The sequence below is a fragment of the Marmota monax genome, unplaced genomic scaffold, assembly GCF_021218885.2.
Source record: "Marmota monax isolate L192 unplaced genomic scaffold, Marmota_monax_Labrador192_F-V1.1 WCK01_AAM20220418_F8-fsc00180, whole genome shotgun sequence".
NCBI classification, from domain to species: Eukaryota; Metazoa; Chordata; class Mammalia; order Rodentia; family Sciuridae; genus Marmota; species Marmota monax.
Window position 1 is genome coordinate 3,049,731 of NW_026693881.1, and position 18,612 is coordinate 3,068,342.

The 18,612-nt window shown below is 50.6% G+C and overlaps 1 protein-coding gene across 1 annotated transcript in view; it reads right to left on the reverse strand.

Annotated features, from left to right (window-relative positions):
- Nucleotides 1-3,135: 3,135 nt before the first annotated feature.
- The window catches only part of Hsd17b3 (hydroxysteroid 17-beta dehydrogenase 3), a 31,433-nt gene continuing 15,956 nt past the window's right edge, over nucleotides 3,136-18,612 (reverse strand). The window contains exons 5-11 of the mRNA XM_046462703.1: nucleotides 17,919-17,986; nucleotides 15,693-15,728; nucleotides 11,705-11,739; nucleotides 10,417-10,498; nucleotides 9,446-9,511; nucleotides 6,489-6,638; nucleotides 3,136-3,246 (exon numbers count right to left, since the gene is read on the reverse strand). Of these exons, the coding sequence (XP_046318659.1) occupies nucleotides 3,136-3,246; nucleotides 6,489-6,638; nucleotides 9,446-9,511; nucleotides 10,417-10,498; nucleotides 11,705-11,739; nucleotides 15,693-15,728; nucleotides 17,919-17,986 (548 nt within the window). The remainder of the gene's footprint in view (nucleotides 3,247-6,488; nucleotides 6,639-9,445; nucleotides 9,512-10,416; nucleotides 10,499-11,704; nucleotides 11,740-15,692; nucleotides 15,729-17,918; nucleotides 17,987-18,612) is intronic.

Sequence of the window (18,612 nt, forward strand, 5' to 3'; positions counted from 1 at the left end):
TGGATGAAACCGGAAAACAACACACATTCAGCCGTTCAAAAGAACTGGAGGGGAAAAATGAGGGATTTCTTCCCCCAAGTCTGTCTGTTCTAAGTTTTCTGCAGGGTGAGGCAGGAATGGCCGACAGTGCCTCCCCGCACCATTAGAGGGCATCAGCGAGTCGCCCGGCTGCCCCACCCCCACCCCCTGGCACAGTGGGTCAAGGACAGTAAGGCCAACCCTTCTGGGCCTCAGGAGCAGACCAGCCTGATGAAGACCGTGCTGGCCCCAGGATGGCCGTCTTCTGCTGTCTCTGGCAAGCTCTGGCTTCAGGAGGCCTTGAAGGGGCCACTCTGGTTCCCATCCACAGAGCAGGAAAAGGGGGATCCCCCAGGGAACACCCAGCGTCAGCAGCCAGTGACCCCTCCTCACCTCGTTTCCCCGCTACCAGCGTTGTCTGAGGGACTCCCCAGCCTCTGGCCTCCTGGGAGGCAGCCCCGATGGAAGGCCAGAAGGACGTCTCTCCCAGCGGCAGCTTCCCATGCTACTCCTGGGAGACCTCGGCCTCCACGGTGAGAAACAAGAGCCCAGCCCTCTGCTAAGGAAGTGAAGGCCAGCCACGCCTGCCAGCCTCCTCTGCCAGCCTCCTCTGCCTGAGTGGTTCTCAGTCCGTGGTGAGTTTGGAAGGTGGTGGGTGGTGAGATGCAGAGGGTGGGCCTGGCTGCGGAAGCCTGTTCCTCCCCACGTCTCCGTGACACGTGAAGACGAAGGAGCTGGAGCTGGGGGTGCGTCCACCTTCCCTGACTGTGACAAAACACCCGAGATGTCAACTTAGGAGGACGGAAGGTTTATTTTGGCTCACAGATTCAGAGGCTTCAGTCACAACCACCAGGCCCTATTGCGTTGGGCTTGTGAGGGGGCAGAGCATCGTGGTGAGAGCAGGCAGTGACACAGGAAGACAGCAAAGGGAGAGGGGAAGGAACCGCCACCCCGGGGCCCTTCTAGGGCACACCCCCAGTGACCCAACTTCCTCCTCCAGGCCCCACCTCCTAAGGCTCCACCCCCTCCCCAGGTGCCCCAGGCTGGAGAACAAGCCCCTAAGGCACAGCACCTGGGGACACTTACCCACGGCAGGGGCGTGGTGTTCATCCTGTGCCACTGATTACGGAGAAATGCCTTCAGCCGGGACAGGCGCCACGGTTGTGTGTTTGCCTAGGAGGGTGCGGAGGGAGAGGAGAAGACCCCATCCAAATCCCACCTCTGCCCCCCGTTGTGAAGGCAAATCTGCACACGTCACTTAACTTTTGTGTGTCTCCATTTCCTCATCTGTAAACCAGAAGCAGCAGTAATGACACCTATTTCTTAAGTTGCCAGGGGCTTCTTGTAGTCCCTGACTGGGATTAGCACTCAACACGTGTTGGCCTTCATCTCATAGGAGGGTGATGGGGATAAAGATCTTAAAACACAGAGCATTCCTGTCCCCAGTTTCATACATGTTTGGGGGATTTTGCTGTTGTGTTAGTCAGCTTTTCGTTGCTGTGACCAAACGTGTGAGAAAAATCAATTTAAAAGGAGGAAAGAGTTATTTTGGCTTGCCGTTTCACAGGGTGCAGTCCAGCGACACTTGGCCCCAGGGCCCCATCACTTTGGTGAGACAGAACATCCTGGTGGAGACCATATGGTAAAGCACAGTCCCCTCCTGGTGGCCGGGAAGCAGAGAGAGAAAGGGAAGATGCTGGAGGGGTCCCAACCTCTCCTTCTACTGCCGCTGGGACCGACTTCCTTCTACAAGGACCCACACCCTAAAGGTTCTGCCACCTCCCAACAGAGCCACCGACCAGAGACCAAACTGAGGACTTTCAGGGGACATTTAAAAATCCAAATTATAGGACCTACAAAGGAATTCTCTCTTTAAAGGCTCTTAAGAAGCTCTTAAAAGTCTCCCAGGCTTAGCTCTCGAGGCTGGCCCTGGGCTGCATAACTGAAGAACCCTAACTCCTGCACACGGAGGCTCTTCCCAAAGCACAGATTCACCAGGGTTTGAGTGAAGTTTCCAGAAACACGAGGCCTATATTTTATAAGTTACTTTATCACTAATGGGAAGACCAAGTAATTCATCAAAATTCATATGCGAGGACAAACACTTAGGCAAAAATTAACTAGCGTGGCACATTTCATTTTCCAAAGGGGGCCAGGACCCAGCTTCCTCCACCGGTCCCCCCCTATTACATATGTGATACCCCTTCCATGGAGAAGAAAGTTTGGGGTCCCCTCCTGCTGAATCTGGGAGGGCTCATTGTGATATGACCCCCTATGCTGGCTCCCTCCTGGTTCTCTCTGGGACGCATGTGCTTAGAACCCGGCCACCTGGGCAGCCCAGCTGGGGTCCCCACTAACCACCCCTCAGTCACAGATTGTGTAAAGGCACAATCCTTCAGGTGATTCCAGCCCTAGTGCTGACACACCCAGGTGTCCCCAGCACCCCTACAGCTAGTACCCCATTTCTATGGTCAGTGATTCTTGCATTAGAGTGATTGCTTTTAAACTATTTTTAGGAACATATTCTGTTTTTATTTTTACACACACAGTCTTCCATAGAAACCCAAGTATTAATATAAAAGATAAAGCCGGTGACCCATGTGTTGAAATGGGGGCTGGGGGACAGAAAGGGGCCTGATACAGGCGTTGCCCCTGTTCTTTCCCCCATCCAATTTCCTGAGTCTCCGAGGAACCCAGTTTCAGAAATTGTGAATCCTCCAAGATAACAGAAGTCCTGAAAAAATTGAGTAACCTCAGATATTCTTTTGATTTCTGAATTTTGTACCTAGCTGTCAAAGTCATTTACTCAGTATAATTGTTTTCAATATTCCAAGAATCAAAGGTTTCTTCTCACTGTGTTTATTTAATAAGCCCCCTGAGACCCTTCGCCAGTGACATCTACGCCCCCTCCCCTCCTTACACATAAAACCTCAGAAACCCCTTTACAACGTGTGTTTTTAGGCCACGGTTTTCCCAAAGATCTCCAGACTTGAGTTCGAGGGCCCCACACAAGTGTGTCCTCTGAGTCCCTGCTCCTCCGGCTCCGGTGGGGCAGGCGGCCAGCTCCTCTGGTCCCTGCAGGCCAGCCAAGGGCGCCTGGGTCCTGGGCATCTGGGACTATCTGGTGCTGACGTTCTGCCTCAGGTAATCCGTGTAGCAGGTCAGCAGGAACCTTTGGAAGGCGCGGCTGTAGAAGGCCCAGGCCGGGATCAGGCTGAGAAAGCTGGCCTTTAACAGACAGAAAACTGTGAGTGTCTGGAGAAGAGGGAGCCCAGAATTAAAAATCAAACCCCTCCATTTATAGTCACCGTCTTCAAGAATTGCTTTTTCTGACTATTGAAGTTCTGAAATTTTAGGGTCTTGTGACAAGACCTCAGGGGGCCGCCATGCTCTCGATTCTATTAAAAGGCGATTCCAAGGATCAGAAATGCTGCCCGTCAGCTGATACTAAGCAAGTAGCAAAGGGGCTTTGCTCTTACCAGGAGAGGAAGCCCTACGCGAAGGCCTGAACCTGGGATCCACGTCTGCCCCCAGGGTGCTCTTGCTAGTCCAGCGCCCCTGGGCCCACCCACCCCCCACACAGCGGGACTTCAGGCAGCCCAGCTCCTCGGACCTGTGCTACTGAGAAGCCAAGTTGAACTCTTCCACTGGCCTCATCACTGATCAACCCAACGCCTTCCTCTAGAACTTTCTCCCAATTAGAGCTTTTTGGTCTCACAGCAAAATCAAGCCCTCCCATTAGCTTTTGTCTTGAACTAAATGTTTTGGATTAGTGAGCTCAGCCATGAAAAAAAATGAATGTATTAATTAAAATTCCAGGCCCCTTGAAAATGTTCCAAAACAATCCCTCCTCGTCTCCTTCTTTTGTCTATCCCCTCCTGAGCTGGAGGGGACATGTAGAAGGAACTAGAAAGTCTGCCCCATCGGGCACAAGTGGACCTACATCCAGCACTACCGCTGCCCGCTGGGGGGTCTGGGGCCAGTGGACTCAGCTCTGAGCTTCAGTTTTCTTGAATTGTAAAAGGGAATCCATAAAGCATGATCTCCCGAGATGATGAGGGCCAGGTAGCAGCCGGAGCCACCACCTTGACATAGACTGGCCTGGTGCCTGCCTTAACCTCCTCCTGGGTACCCAGTATGCCATCTTTGCCTTGCCTCTTGGTAAAAGAAAGGTTGCTGTTTACTGTTGATTCAGTGCAATTACCCATCTCTTTAGATTTGATAATCTTCCTAAATCCTAACAAGGGCCAACTGATCTTAACGATTAACATATATTCATTTCTCTCCTGCTTCTCCGGGCACAAAACTTTCTCTTTCCTAGCCTATGCTAAGCATCTGTCTGCCTAAGAGATGAGAATTTGTTCCCTAAGAAATCCAAAGAGAATGGCCAGGAAAACATTCCACTTTTGACATGTAGGACCGGCCCACGCAGCAAGACGTGTAGCAACAGCATCACACGCGATGGTCCCCAGGACACATTTTCCAGATGTGATGGAGCCCAGTTAGGATGTCCTGGAGGACTAAGACCACAGAGTTCAGAAGGTGGAGGGGATGTCACACCTTCTGGAGATGGCTAACCCTGGAGACCGGCAGGCGGTGGCACCAGGAACACATGCAGGAGATCTACACCTTTCCTGCCTTGGAGACGCTGGGTATGGGAGGAGATTAAGAAGTGGTAAGAATGTGCCCTCCCCTATGTGTGGCCTCTGGGCTTATCCTGGGGGCTAGAGAAATCGGGGTAAAAAGAGAGAAGTGTGATAAATAAGTAAGTTTGACACTGAAGACCAAGGAGAAGCTACTGCCTTCCCCACTCTGCTGGGGTACAACCCCCAAAATCATGTCAGCAGGGTGAGGTGAGTGCTGGGATGGTTATTAGTGTCCTCGTAACACAGCTGCTTGCTTTTTCCCACATTGGTGCCGACGCAGAATGCAAGCCGGAGGGCCTCTGTGAGCCAAAGCTGCAGATGGACAGCAGAAGTGACAGAGATTCAGGGGTCTACAGCCCTCGGTAGCTGGGAGGCCCTGGTCACACCATCAACACCCACTTTAGGACCAGCCTGAATCCCAGGACTCCTCTCTGCAACGTCGTTTTAGTAAGAAAGGCAGCCAGAAGGGAGGCTCCCAAGTACACACAACGTTTTTCTCTGTGTGATCGCTTCCTGAACAGCCGGTTTCTGTGATCAGATGAAACCGGGTCCAAACTCATTGGCATTTGACTAGTTTTCCTGCAGCCAAATGGAGACCTGGAGGAAAACCAGACCAACGACAGGAAAAATAAAGATTTTTTTTTTTTTTTTTGACATCAGGAAGCAGGACTTTATTCTGCAAGATGGAGGAAACATGCTTTGCCCACCTGCCCCAGACATAAATCATTACCACTCAGGAACTGGCCAGCAGTGCCCCTTGTGGACCCCTTACAGGGTTCTAAAGACGAACCAGAGCCTGGAAATTCTTTCTTCCCTTAAACATTCTTTCCAAATGTCCCTTGTGTAGCGTGGGTTAAATTGGTGATTCTGCACAGTGCCAGGGTTCCGCGGGAAGAGGCAAGCAATGCGTTAAGAAAGTTCAGTATCTCCTGTCAAAGTCTCTGTGTGTCCCAGGAGGTACGTGATGGGGAACACGGTGCCCAGGGCCATGAAGCCCCTGGCATCCATGAAAAGCTGATAGCCATAGAGGGGACAGGGATGAGAAGAAGGTGGAGGAAAGAGGCGGAGACAGAGGACACTAATAACCAAAATTGGAGGGGGCTGGAAACAAAGCTACATTGGCTCTGTGTGTGTGTGAGTGTGTGTGAGTGTGTGTGTGTGTGAGTGTGTGTGTGTGTGCACGTGTGTTTCAGTATTAGTCGCAATGCTCAGCCTCCCTGGGCTTTTTATGTTGGTCTTGCAGCCCAGAAATGGAAAGCACCCCAGTGCCACATGCCATGAACCTCATTTCCACATCGTACGGGGCTCGAGGCAGGCTGGACTGAGGCGTGCGTGCTCGCAGGGGCTGACGGTGTGCACCTCTCCTCGGTTCACGTGCTTGATAGTCACGGTGGGATATTTATACCACGGAAATCGGCAAATGATGCAAGTCACAATGGCCCTCCTCTCTTTCCCCTGGAGGGCTGATAGTTCCCTGTCGACTAGAACAGAGAGCCGAGGAAGAGAGCAGTCCCCGTGTGGAAGCTCCGGGAGTCCTGGTCCTTTTTACCCAAGAGCTCCTGGGAGCCTCTTCCATCCCAAGGGGAAAAGCAAGGCGTCCAAGGAGCTTTGGGCTCCCCGAGGACTGAGCAGCCAGGCCTCCAGCCTGTCCCCTCCTCGCCACAGACTCCCGTTCACTGGCTGTGACCATGTGGCAGCACAGCCACTGGCCTCATGTGGGTGCCATGAGAGAGAAGGGCTGAGTGTCCCAACAGCAAGGAAGACCAGCCACACCCGGCCCCTCCCTCCTGTCTGGTTTCAAGGAGAGAAGAAGAAATGGGTTACCAAGACTTCATGGGCCAGGCAGCCACAGGTCTCATCTCCCATCGTGACGTAATTCAGTGATTCTCTAACAAACTCATCGGCCCTCTTGGTGACCATGTTGGTATTCAGATACTTGGTCATTGGGGTGGAAACCGCGTACGGGGTCAGCACCTACAGGGTGAGATAAAGACAGAAGCATGCATGACCAAGAAGGCTCCGTCAACACCCCCTTTACCACCCACTATTTCCCAACTTTTCTCTTCCCATAAAAAGTTTAGGATCCTTAAATATAAAAGGTGTAGAACCAGCACAGATCTGGGAACCAGAAAGAGAGGGAACAGGAGCTCCCTAGGAACAGGGACGCTAGACTCAGCAAGTGAAAACACAGGAAACGCTAAAGTCCAGGCCAGCAACCAATCAACTTCAGTGTGATCGTGTACACGCGGCATGGGACACACTTACTGCAAAATATCATTCATACTCATCTGAAATTCAAATTGAACTGGATGTTGGATATTTAATCAGAAATATTAGCTATTAGATAAATATTAGATATTCATCTCAGAAAATAATTTCTAATCCATGTAACCAAAGTTGAAGAACTTAAAGCATGTTGGATTCCCACTCTCACACCCCACTTTGGCACCATGATCTGCACAAACGTCATAATCTTTCCTTTCAAAGTAAGAAGAGTAACACGTGTGCCCTGGAATCCACAGCCGTTGCTCCTGGCGTGAGGACCCAATCTGGGGTTTTGTGACATCCCCCCAGAATCAGAGACCCTGGCATCGTTAGAAGGAAAAAGATCCAGGCTACTTTTCCTAGTTTTATTTTCCTTCTCATCCCATCTGAAATTACCTTGTTTTATAACTGAACATGATTATGTGTCCACCCATCCAATTGAATTGGTTCTTACGGAAATCAATGCTCTGATTAATTTGACACTTTTCATCCAGGGACCTCAAAATGTTCCTCTTTGGGAAATAGCAGGAGCACTGTCAAACCCAGACTTCAGATAGGGAAATAGTAGTAAGTGTTTTCATTCCTACAGTGAGCTTTGGTACGGAAAGGCATACAAAAGAGGAGCTCAGTAAATACGGTTAAACTTGCACATTTACTTAGTCATTAGATCTTCGTGATTAATCCAGAGAAATCAGGTGCTATTATAAACCTGTTGATGGATGGGAAACTGAGGCTCTCAGATTTTAAATGAGCTAAGACTGCTCAGGGGGTAAGAGCAGAACAGGGGTCGAATTCAAACCCATGCCTGCGGTACACAGGTCCACACTGATTTGACACACATTTATTGAGCACCAACCCTAGAGAAGCCTGTGGTTTTTGAAAGATCACAGCTCTTTTGCCTTCTCACACTTGCTAGGAGGACAGCTCTGGGGTTTGTCTCAGAGAAGACGCACCTTTCTCCCACCCCATCTCCTCCCAACTCCCTTGCCTTGTTGAACCCACTCCCTGGGCAGCTGCAGTACCTCTGGTCCACAAGAATCAAGATTAAGTTGATGCTGAGTGTCCCATGGCTAGGGAGCAGCAGGTGGCTAGGGCACTTGTTCACGTTTAGAAGTGACCGAGGCCGGGCACAGTGGCACGTGCCTGGAATCCCAGCAGCTCAGGAGGCTGAGGCAGGGGGATCGATCTCAAGTTCAAAGCCAGCCTCAGCAACTTAGCAAGGCCCCAAGCAACTCAGTGAGACCCTGTCTCTAAATAAAATACAAAAAAAGGGCTGGGGATGTTGGGCCACAGCACTTAATTGCCAAAGCAAGATCCTGTAGAATCCAGGCTACATCAACTCTGATGGGTCAAATGACAGCATTCAAGATGGCAGCCTCCCATCATTAACACAATGAGCTGTGCCTTCTGCCGGCTGCCAGTGAGCGGGGAACATCATGCAAAATGGGACTTTGTGGTCCTAAGCCATGGAGATTTCAGGGGTTTTTCTTGACTGCAGCAAACTTAGCCAGTGTGGAGAAGCTCTGTTGCAAAAGCAAGTGCCAACCCCACTGGGAGTCAGAGTGGACAGCCCCGTGGGGGGGAGAAAGACCCCCCCCCATGGTGAGACGGGCTCATCCAGGCGGAGAAGGGGACTGTGGTACAGGGACACGGCAGTCACAATCACGCACTATGGCCAGGAAAATGTCGCGTTTGGCCAAATTCCTACCATCGACATCGCCTGGGTCATGAGCTATATTCCATTCCTGGTTTGCTGACACGCTCCCCGCGTGGGGGACTTCATCTAAAACCACTGTGTGCAGCCATGAGGATGTCACCCAACCTCTTCCCCGACAACAATGACAGAACAACACAAAGTAAACACCTCTGTGTATTTAGGTTCTAGAAACCCCTGAACTCTGAACCGAGCTCGTGTAGGTCATCGGCACCTCAGAATGTCACCCGTTTGGTCTGCAGAGGGCAGCGGCCACCCAGCCCTGTTGAGGTGGAAGCAGGTGATCTCCAGGACAGCCCTTCCCTCCCTGCCCGAGAGTGAAGGGTCTCTGGGGTCTCTGGGGTCCATCACAGATCAGCAGCCCCTGGGGGAAGACCCTCCCCTGCCCCCTAGCGGACCAAGTACCCAGCTTTCCTTTGTTCCGTCTCCACAGTTCCTCCCATGTAAGCCCACCTTGTGAATCTGAGTCAGAGAAGAAACGATGGTCAGACTAGAGCCCCATTTCTGTTCTGACGCAGCATGAGGTGGCAAGGGGGGCCACAGCGTTTTTGAGCAACCACATCCCTGCCTCATTTCCTCCCCCAGCACCTGGGGCACAAGTGAGGGCAGCAGAAACCACAGCAGTAAGTGGGATCACAGTGGCTGCAGCTGCTCCAGCGACCATCACAGGAACCCCCAGAGCATCCACCCAGTCCACCTCCCAACTGGCTGCATATGCACAGCCAGTCCTGCAGGAGTAGTGGCCCCTGCCCCACAGAGGGCCAGAACTTCCTGTCCCAAGGACGACAGCTCTCTACTTCACCTGGATGATGATTCCTTTTGCTCTGTATTCCGCTTGCAGTGCCTTGGAAAATGTGCACACAAAAGCCTGTAGTAAGAAAAGGAATCACGTAAGGTTCCAGAGCTTGTTCTCTCTGCTACAACCAACTTGCTCGGATTTCAAGGGCCCCCACAGAGATGCTATGCTGCAGAGACACAGCCTGCCTGGAGGAGATGTGGGTCCAAGGGCAGGAATTTTCGTTCCGTAGGATAAAGATTTCAGAGATCTGTTGTATAACACAGCATATTATATACTTGAAAGTTGCTAAGAGAGTAGATCTTCAGTGTTCTCCCCGCAGAACAACAAGTACATGAGGTCAAGGTTACACTAACAATCATGTCACACTCTATGCACTCCTCAAAGCATATGCCCCACGCTGTGGATCACATGCCGAATTTATTTGTCAATTATACCTGGACAAATTTAGGGCAGGGGACGAGAAAGTAGAGGAAACTGCAGTGACTTGTCATGAGGGGCATGTGCACTTCATCCCCTGGCCTCAGAAGAGGCCCTGAGAGCATCAGGAACATGAATGTGTATTTTAGGATAATATATCCCTGAGGCCATTTAGTGTGAATGTATCTCCAGGGCTACTGCAAACCGATTAAATTCCTGCGGATGCTCTTCCTGGTAAGGCACGTGCTATCCCGGGGTTGTTTTTGTGACCAGGGCTTGCCAACACCAGGCTAGGAAGTCACCCGGGTCAGTGGGAAGTGATCCAGGACCCCCAGTCTAGGAGACCCTTGGGCTCAGCCCCTGGGCTGGCTGCGCAGAGGGGGCGTGTCTTTATAATTTGCATACAGACTCCCCATTGGCTAGCTCGCCCTGTACCTATGAGACTGCCTCCAGGCAACGCTCCATCAACCGGCCAGAGCACCCCAAGCAGAGCACCAACTGGGACACCCCCGCTCCCCAGCAGCAGAAGGGAGAGGCGCCGACAGCTGATTCCTCACCTTGGAAGCCGAGTAAAGAGTGTACAGAGGCCACGGGCAGAGTGCTACCCCAGAAGAAATGTTCAAGATGAGCCCCCTCCGCCTAAAAGGCAAAGAAGCGAGGTTCCATTACTTTGCAGCTTGATCCCACCTCAGAGGAAGGAAAGCAAAGGGTCTCCTGTGAGCACCATCCAACTCCAGCCTCCCCAGGCTCCCACGGCTGCCCAGAGCTCTGCTGCCAAGAACAGGAGCTGAACTTCCCCTAAGTTCTTGAGGAGGACACCACACAGTGGTGTCACTCGGCAGCCGTGTGACATTAAAGGCTTTTTACTGGAAACAAAGGATCTGCTAGGACAAGGGTCTCCATGTCAAAGTACAGACAGCCAACCCATCAGACAAGACTCAGGGGCAGGGACCTTCCACCCTAAGTATGACCACACGAGCTCTAGGTCTCTCTGGGCCCAGAGAGTCACCCCAAGACAGGTCACGTGTCATATGGTGGAATCCCATCTCCAGCAGAATTATTGATTTATCTAGTTAGTTAGTTAGTTAGTTGTGGTTGGACACAATACCTTTATTTTATTTATTTATTTTTATGTGGTGCTGAGGATTGAGCCCAGGGCCTTGCACATGCTAGTAAAGCGCACTACTGCTGAGCCACAACCCCAGCCCCTCGGGTAGAATTTGACAGTGCATCAGCTCTGCACAAGTCTCCAGGGACCTTGCTTGCCTTTTTGAAATTCAACATCCTCAGTCCTTCCCAGTTAGGTGCACTGGAGTGGGGGGCACAAAACTACAAGTTAGAGCCCCTTCTAAGAAAGATAAACCTATCAACCATTTGCTTTTAATTTTAGGATCTGAGGAAAAACCAGCCCCCCAACAGGTATAGAGACAGGATGATATAAACTCACAGTAAATGAAGGAACTGATGCAGTGGAGATTTTTACCCGTCTATCAGAGTCTTCATTCTGACCAGAGCTGAAATTCATACTAACTAAGACACGCTCTTGGCCTCAGGCCAGCTGGCTTCTTTTATGAGTTAATTTTGTTTAATCCAAGGTGTGCTGACACCGCTGCTGCCTCCCTCCCCCCCCTGCGTCACACTTGACCTTCAAAGTACGAGTCTGTCTGAGGAGCTGCCTGGCCCAGAATGTTACTTTTCCCCCATAACCTCCGAGTCTTCTCATCCTAGTCTTTATCTCTGGTTAAGGCAGCAGCGGGTTGAACGCTGTCCCCCACGTCCCCAGGTTGGTTGACCACCAGGTCGGGGAGGCCCTGTGACTCCACAGTTTTCCAGCAGTGACCTTACCTTGATTCCATGGGTTTCAGAATGAGCTGTGTCATCTGGAAGAGAAGGCCATAGTTAGGCCCTGACCGAGGAAGGAGCCGCCGTGAGCTGGGGGCTTGGGGAAGCAGGTGCTGGAGGGAACTGGGAAGAGAGCTTCATCTTCCAGGTGACCTTGAAAACCGCTGGCCCTCATTAGAGGTCATCCTGACAACCCCAGAGTCTGGCTGGTATCCAGGGGAGGTGACGTACACAAATGGCAAACTGTGTTGCCATTAAAGTCCTCTTGAGAAATGAAGGGACTAGAGAATTAGAGAACTGGCCAGTGGCTGAGAGACTACACCAGGGTTGTACTCTTCATTCTGGGCGTCAGGCAAAAGTGGGCTGGCCATCGTATGCCTCAGCCATGAGCGAGGACCGGGGACTATCAGAAAACCTGGGCAGGACTCTGAGAACATCTCACTCACACCTCTTCAATGCAACAGCCAAGGCACACACAGCCTGCAGTGGCCTGTGACAGCTCCGTGGGCAGAGCGAATTACAAGAAGAAGTCCCTTCCCCATCCCAACCTGCCACCCCTGGAAAGGTCTTCCCTGCTTGTTCTAAGCCTACGTGTTGATTAAAGAAGATCTTTTTTGCCAGGTACAGTAGTGCACACCTGTCATCCCAGCTACTCAGGAGGCTGAGGCAGGAGGATGGCAAGTTGGAGGTCAGCCTCAGCCAACTTAGTAAGACTGTAAGCAACCTGGTGAGGTCTGGTCTCAAAACCAAAAAATTTAAAAGAGCTGGGGATGTGGCTCAGTGGTGGTGCACTCACCTAGCATGAGTACCTAGGTTCAATCTCCAGTATTGCGAAATAATAAATAAATAAATGATGCTTTTTACTAAATAATTACAAGGCACACATTTTAAGAATTAAAAAAGAAAGCTGGGTGTGGCGGCACACACCTGTAACCCTAGTGTATTCGGGAGGCTGAGGCAGGAGGATCCCAAGTTCAAAGCCAGCCTCAGCAATTTAGTGAGGCTCTAAGCAACTTAGCAAGACCCTGTCTCTAAATAAATTATAAAAAGGGCTAGGGATGTGGCTCAGTGCTTAAGTGCCCTGGGTTCAATCCCTGCTACAAAAAAAAAAAAAAATTAAGAAAGAGGCTGCCCATGGACTAAAATGTTCTTCAAAATACAACTGTACTGAAATCAGGCTTTGTCCTTGAAGCAGGTCTGAGACAGAAAGGATTCCAGTGGAAGAAAGAGGGACAGAAATCAAGGACCTGGGAATCAGCAAGCATATTTTTGCCAACATCTCTGTGCTATCCAGAGCCCTGCAGCAGCTTCTCAGTGGACTCTCTCTTGACACTGCTCCTGTCCCCTAGGCCAGGCCCCCATCCCTGTCTCAGAGACACTCTGTATAATGGCTTCCCTAAGGGGGCCCATGGGGAGGGGGCAGCAGAACTCTCTAGACCACCCTGGACTGACACTGAGATGTGGGGTTTGGAGGCAGGTGAGAGAAGGAAGTGGGTATTGGGGTGTCCTGCACCATCCCTGACTCTCAACTTCTTCGGGGACAATAAGTCCTGCTGGACACACAAGCCCATCCCCAAAGTCTCCCATACGAGCTCCCCAGCCTTGCTGGGTGAATGGTCCCAACGGGAGAGGCAGCCTTGGATAGAGTGGGTTCCTGTCCCCAAACGCACACCCACTCCCCTGCCCTCCAACTCATTCCCCCGACCCTGCCCTTGACGGAGCGGGAGCTCGACAGGTTTCAGATGACATCTTTGAAGTCGTTAGGCAACACCGGCCATGCTTCCAACCAGCGAGGCCAATTAGGGCCTGGCATCTGGAGACACTGACCTTTCATTACTTGCCTTTGTCACTCAGGGAACTTAGTGTCTGTCAGTAAATAAGACAATTTAAAAAAAAAAAAAAACAAATCAAAGCATTTCTCTGCTAAAGGAATCGGAAGGTTGTCACATCCATTTGGGGAAACCCAAATGATCAAACAGCCCAAGATGGAAAGATCGGTGTGTAAAATACTGTGGGAGGGTCTAGTGGTAGGGCTGCAGACAAGGCTGGACATATAAAACTTAAGGTGACATCAGCAGAGAGCTGCCCACGGCCATCCATTGCTCAGCATGAAAAGAATGTGTGTGCTCAGTAATGACGGAGCAGGAAACTATAAAATTCCAGCATGCTGACAGAAAACAAGCAGCACTTATCCTCCCGAAAACGATCTGTGTGTGTGTGTCTGATCGGCTTCCATCGCCCCTCTTTCTGCTGACAGTGACCCCATTGCCGAGCACCCTCGTTGTCAATACTCGGCATTTGGACTAGTGACATTGAGCTTCCCTATTCTCCATCCAGGGTCCCAGCTCTTTGAAATCAGGGATCAGACCTCATTCATCGCTGCAGTTCCCCTGCTCTTCCCGAGCGGTCACCAGGATGCCTTGCACGGTTGTCCACTTTGTATACTGAGCAAGGTGCTCAGCTGCCCGGTGACTACAGATTGAAAGCACAGGACTGACTCGCTAGCTACAGTAGAGGGAGGGGACTGTACCCCTCAGAGGAAGGGGAAACACTGTATTCACAAAAAAGCACCATCTAGCTGGGCGCCATAGAACACGCCTGTCATCCTAGCACCTCTGGAGGCTGAGGTGGAAGGATCACAAGTTCAAAGCCAGCCTCAGCAACTCAGCAAGGTCCAGAGCAACTCAGTGAGACCCTGTCTCTAAATAAAATATAAAAAGGGCTGGGGATGTGGCTCAGTGGCTAAGCATCTCTGGGTTCAATCTCCCCAGTACAAAAAAAAAAAAAAAAGTATCATCTACCCACCAACTCATGGGGCCTGAGACTGCATCCATTCTCAAGGGGAAACTTTCTCTAAACTGTCCCAAGAGGGGCACCTCTTTCTTTTTCATGCAAAGGCATAGGATAGGGTAGCTTTGGGGGAGTCACACTAAACTGAGAATGCAGCTGAATAGCCAAAGGCCCCCAGGCAGACTGTACCTAAGTACTTGCTCCAGCACGCTTTAGTAACAAGTGCAGAATCTGGGGTTCAGGGAGCTAGGTAACCTGCCCAGTGCTGACCAACCAATTAGCAGCCTTGCTGGGATCTGAATACAGTAGTCTCCACTGACCTGTGGGGATACCCTCTAAGACCCTCAGTGGAAGTCTGAAATCAAGGATAGTACTACCCCTCCATGCGCCACGGTAAAGTTTAGTTTATAAACTAGGCCTGGTAAGAGATTAACAGCCCCTAGGACAAAACAGAACAATTATAATAGCACACTGTGATAAAAGTAATGTGAATGTGCCTTCCCTCTCTCTTTCTCCCTCAAAATACAGAATTTCCAGCCTGGCATGGTGGCACACGCCTATAACTTCAGCAGCTCAGACGCTGAGGCAGGAGGTTCGTGAGTTCAAGGTCAGCCTCAGCAACTTATCGAGGCCCTCAGCAACTCAACAAGACCCTGTCTCAAAATGAAACAAAAAGATTGGGCATGTGGCTCTGTGGTTAAGCACCCCTGGGTTCAATCCCTGTATATATATATATATAATTTTCTATTTGATATTTGTGGACCAGGGTGGGCCACAGATAACTAAAACTGTGGAAAGCAAAACCATGGGGAAGAGAAGACAATGGGATAGATGACCTTGAACTTCAACTCAATAAATACATATTGAACCACAAAAGTCCAGGAAACCTAAGTCAAGCCCTCGGGCATTTCCCCCAACAGAGTGAACTTTATTCTATTTACGAATCCTCAAATCAGAGAAAGTATTTAAACTTTTTAAATGTCCCTGGAATTCTGAACAAGTCCCAGCATGACATGCCTCACGCGTGACCAAACTGAATGTGAAAATAGGCTGCAGATACTGGAGAGGAAGAGTCGTGGCTGAGACAGTCTCGAGGTTGTGTCTCAGGCCATCCTCCCCCTGGGGGCCGAGGGGGCACTTCCCCTGCACTTCCGAACTCCAACAGCCACCACGTTTCAGTTAGCACAGGTGTACCACGTACCTTGACCACGGAGGTGACATTGCACTGGATGAGGCTCTGAAATAAGAAATCACAACCACACATCAGCCGACCAGCAGCGAAACCGTCCCAGGAAGTGTTCAGGGCTCGAGAACCATGAGTGGGCAAAGGACACCGGCCGGTGGGAGCCTCCACCTCAGCCGTCATATGAGGCTCCTGGCTGCCGTCTGGCCAGGGAGCCCCAGAATCCAGTGACATCTGACAGTCACTCTACAATTCTACCCAGGTGTGGCTTGGGGCTGGGGAGGGAGTGTAACCAGTGATTGAACCCAGGGCTCTCTACCATGGAGCCGCATCCCAGCCCTTTTGATTTCTTAGAGGCTGGTCTCGAATTTGCAGATCCTCCTGCCTTAGCCTCCTGAGTTGCTGGGATGACAGGTGTGCGCCACCACACCCAGCCCAGATAGAGATCAATTAAGAGTCTGCTGGAAAAATCAGGAGGAATAAATTTTTTCACAGGAAGATACCGAGGATTCCTGACTTAGGATGGTTCACCTTCACAGATACAAAACCAACACCTGTGTGGTAGAAAACACACTTTGATTTTGGATCTTTTCCCTCGACCAGAAACAACATGTGACGCAATACTCTTTTTTTGGTATACAGGGAGATTGAACCCAGGGCACTTAACCACTCAGCCACATCCCCAGTCCTTTTGTTTAACATTTTATTTAGAGACAGGGTCTCACTGAGTTGTTTAGGGCCTCGCTAAGTTGCTGACACTGGTCTTGAACTCGTGATCCTCCTGCCTCAGCCTCCAGGATGCTGGGATTACAGGTGTGCAGAGGCATAGTGTAGGGGTGGGATTATAGGTGTGCAAAGGCCCACCCCCTTGAGCTACTGTATGGTGGCTGCAATCTACCCTCAGCTGCACGGGGAGCAACCCACTCTCTCTCTGAGTGCTGCTGGTACGATGTCCGGGCCAGGTGTGTTTTTACTTAGGACATTTTCAGTGTGTGATGCCTTATTGGGGCGACCTCATCATAAGTCTGGGAGCACCTGTGATCCATTTCCAACCGAAGGAAGAAGGGTGTGTGGGTCTAGGAGACAGCAAGGGGGATGGTCATACGGTCCAAGCTGTCAGAGGTGCTGGACCAGAGAGGACAGGTGAAGACATTGTTAGGATCACCCAAGACCAAAGAGGGACAGACAGACTCAAGCACAGATGCAGGCATAGAGACATGATCATGGAACTTGCTGAAGGCAGAGACACGGATTTGTTTCAGAAACAGGAAGTGCAGAGAACAGACCTTGGTCCAGACAGGAGACTGGGGAGGAGGGGCATCAGTGTCCCTGCCACCTGGCCTCGTGGGGCAACGGGACAGGGCTGCAGAGACCCGTACGGAACTGAGGGACAGGAGTACAACAGCCTGCTCGGGCTGGCGCACCCCATGACTTCACAGCTCAGGGCCATGAGAATGGCCAACGGCCTGCCTTTGAGGACTGTTCAATGCAAAACATTTACCCCTGACCACACCAGCAGCCGTGGGCCTGAGCCGAGATCACTGAGCGTACAGCACCTCCAGCCACAGAGTCTGAGTCAGACACAATCAGTCCTCCTTGTTCTCAGGCTCCACGTCAGCTATGGATCAAAATCGTTTCTTTTAAAAATTGCACCTGCAGCTGGGGTTGTGGCTCAGTGGTAGAGCACTCGCCTAGCACGTGCAAGGTCCTGGGGTTGATCCTCAGCACCACACAAAAAATTAATAAAATAAAGAAACTGTGTCCAACCAACTACAACTAAAAAAATAATTACACCCGTACTGAATACATACAGACTTTTTCTTGTCCTTATTTCCTAAGCAATAATAGTATAAAACAACTATGTGCAGGACATTAGTATTTTATTGGGCATTATAAGGGAAGTCTTAGAGCATACTGGATGATTTGTACAGGTTGTATGCAAATTCCATGCCCTCCATGGATTTTGATATCCCAGGGGCCCTGGAACCAGTCCCCCTTGGGTACTGAGGATGGCTATATCCCCCTCGCACTGAAAGTTGAATAAATCTTATTATCTAGGAAAACAGACTAGAGCCAAAGAGTGGGCAGCTCCCACGTACATCATACTGTCTCTGAATTTGTTGGGCAGAATTACGCTTCTATAAAGCAGGGCACAGAGCCCCCAGAGAATGATCGTCCAGCCACACAGAGTCACCTGTGCTCATCGTGTTCCCTGTGTACCTGGGAGGGAAGAACATGGCCCACCTGGATCTCATCCGGCACACTGAGGAAACGGCTCGGGAGAAGGTTTGGAAGCATCCCCACGTTGTTGACTGACCAAAGACACAAGACAAGAATGGGTCAGAAGAGCCTGAAGAAACCTGGACAAAAATATCCATATACAATGTTGCTCGGTGCGACAGGATTTGACAGCAGGAAGGAGACCAGATGGCAGAAAACACGTCGTCCATAACAGGAGGCCCGCGGAACACGTCAGGGCCGGTTGGTCTGCAGCCCAGTCACTAAAAACCATGGCTGCTACCACAAGATATGAGGTTATGCCCTGTGTCGGTATGACATGTCAAAAGACACTCTACTGTCACGTGTAACTAAAAGGAACCAATAAAAAAAATTTAAAAAAAAAAACCTCTGGCTGCTTAGAATTTTATAGACACGGGAAGACATTTGTGATATAAGAGGATTTTTTCCTGTTACAAAATAGCATGTACATATGATCCCAGTTTGGAAAATATGTATATAGGTTGGGAAGAGTGCACAACAAGATGTTATCTTGGATTTGGGAGATTTTAAGAAATTCATAGCTGGGTGCAGTGGCCCACGCCTGTCATCCCAATAACTCAGGAGGCTGAGGCTGAAAGATCACAAGTTCAAAGCCAGCCTCCGCCATTTAGCAAGGCCCGGAGCAACTTAGTGAGACCCTGTCTCTAAATAAAAAATA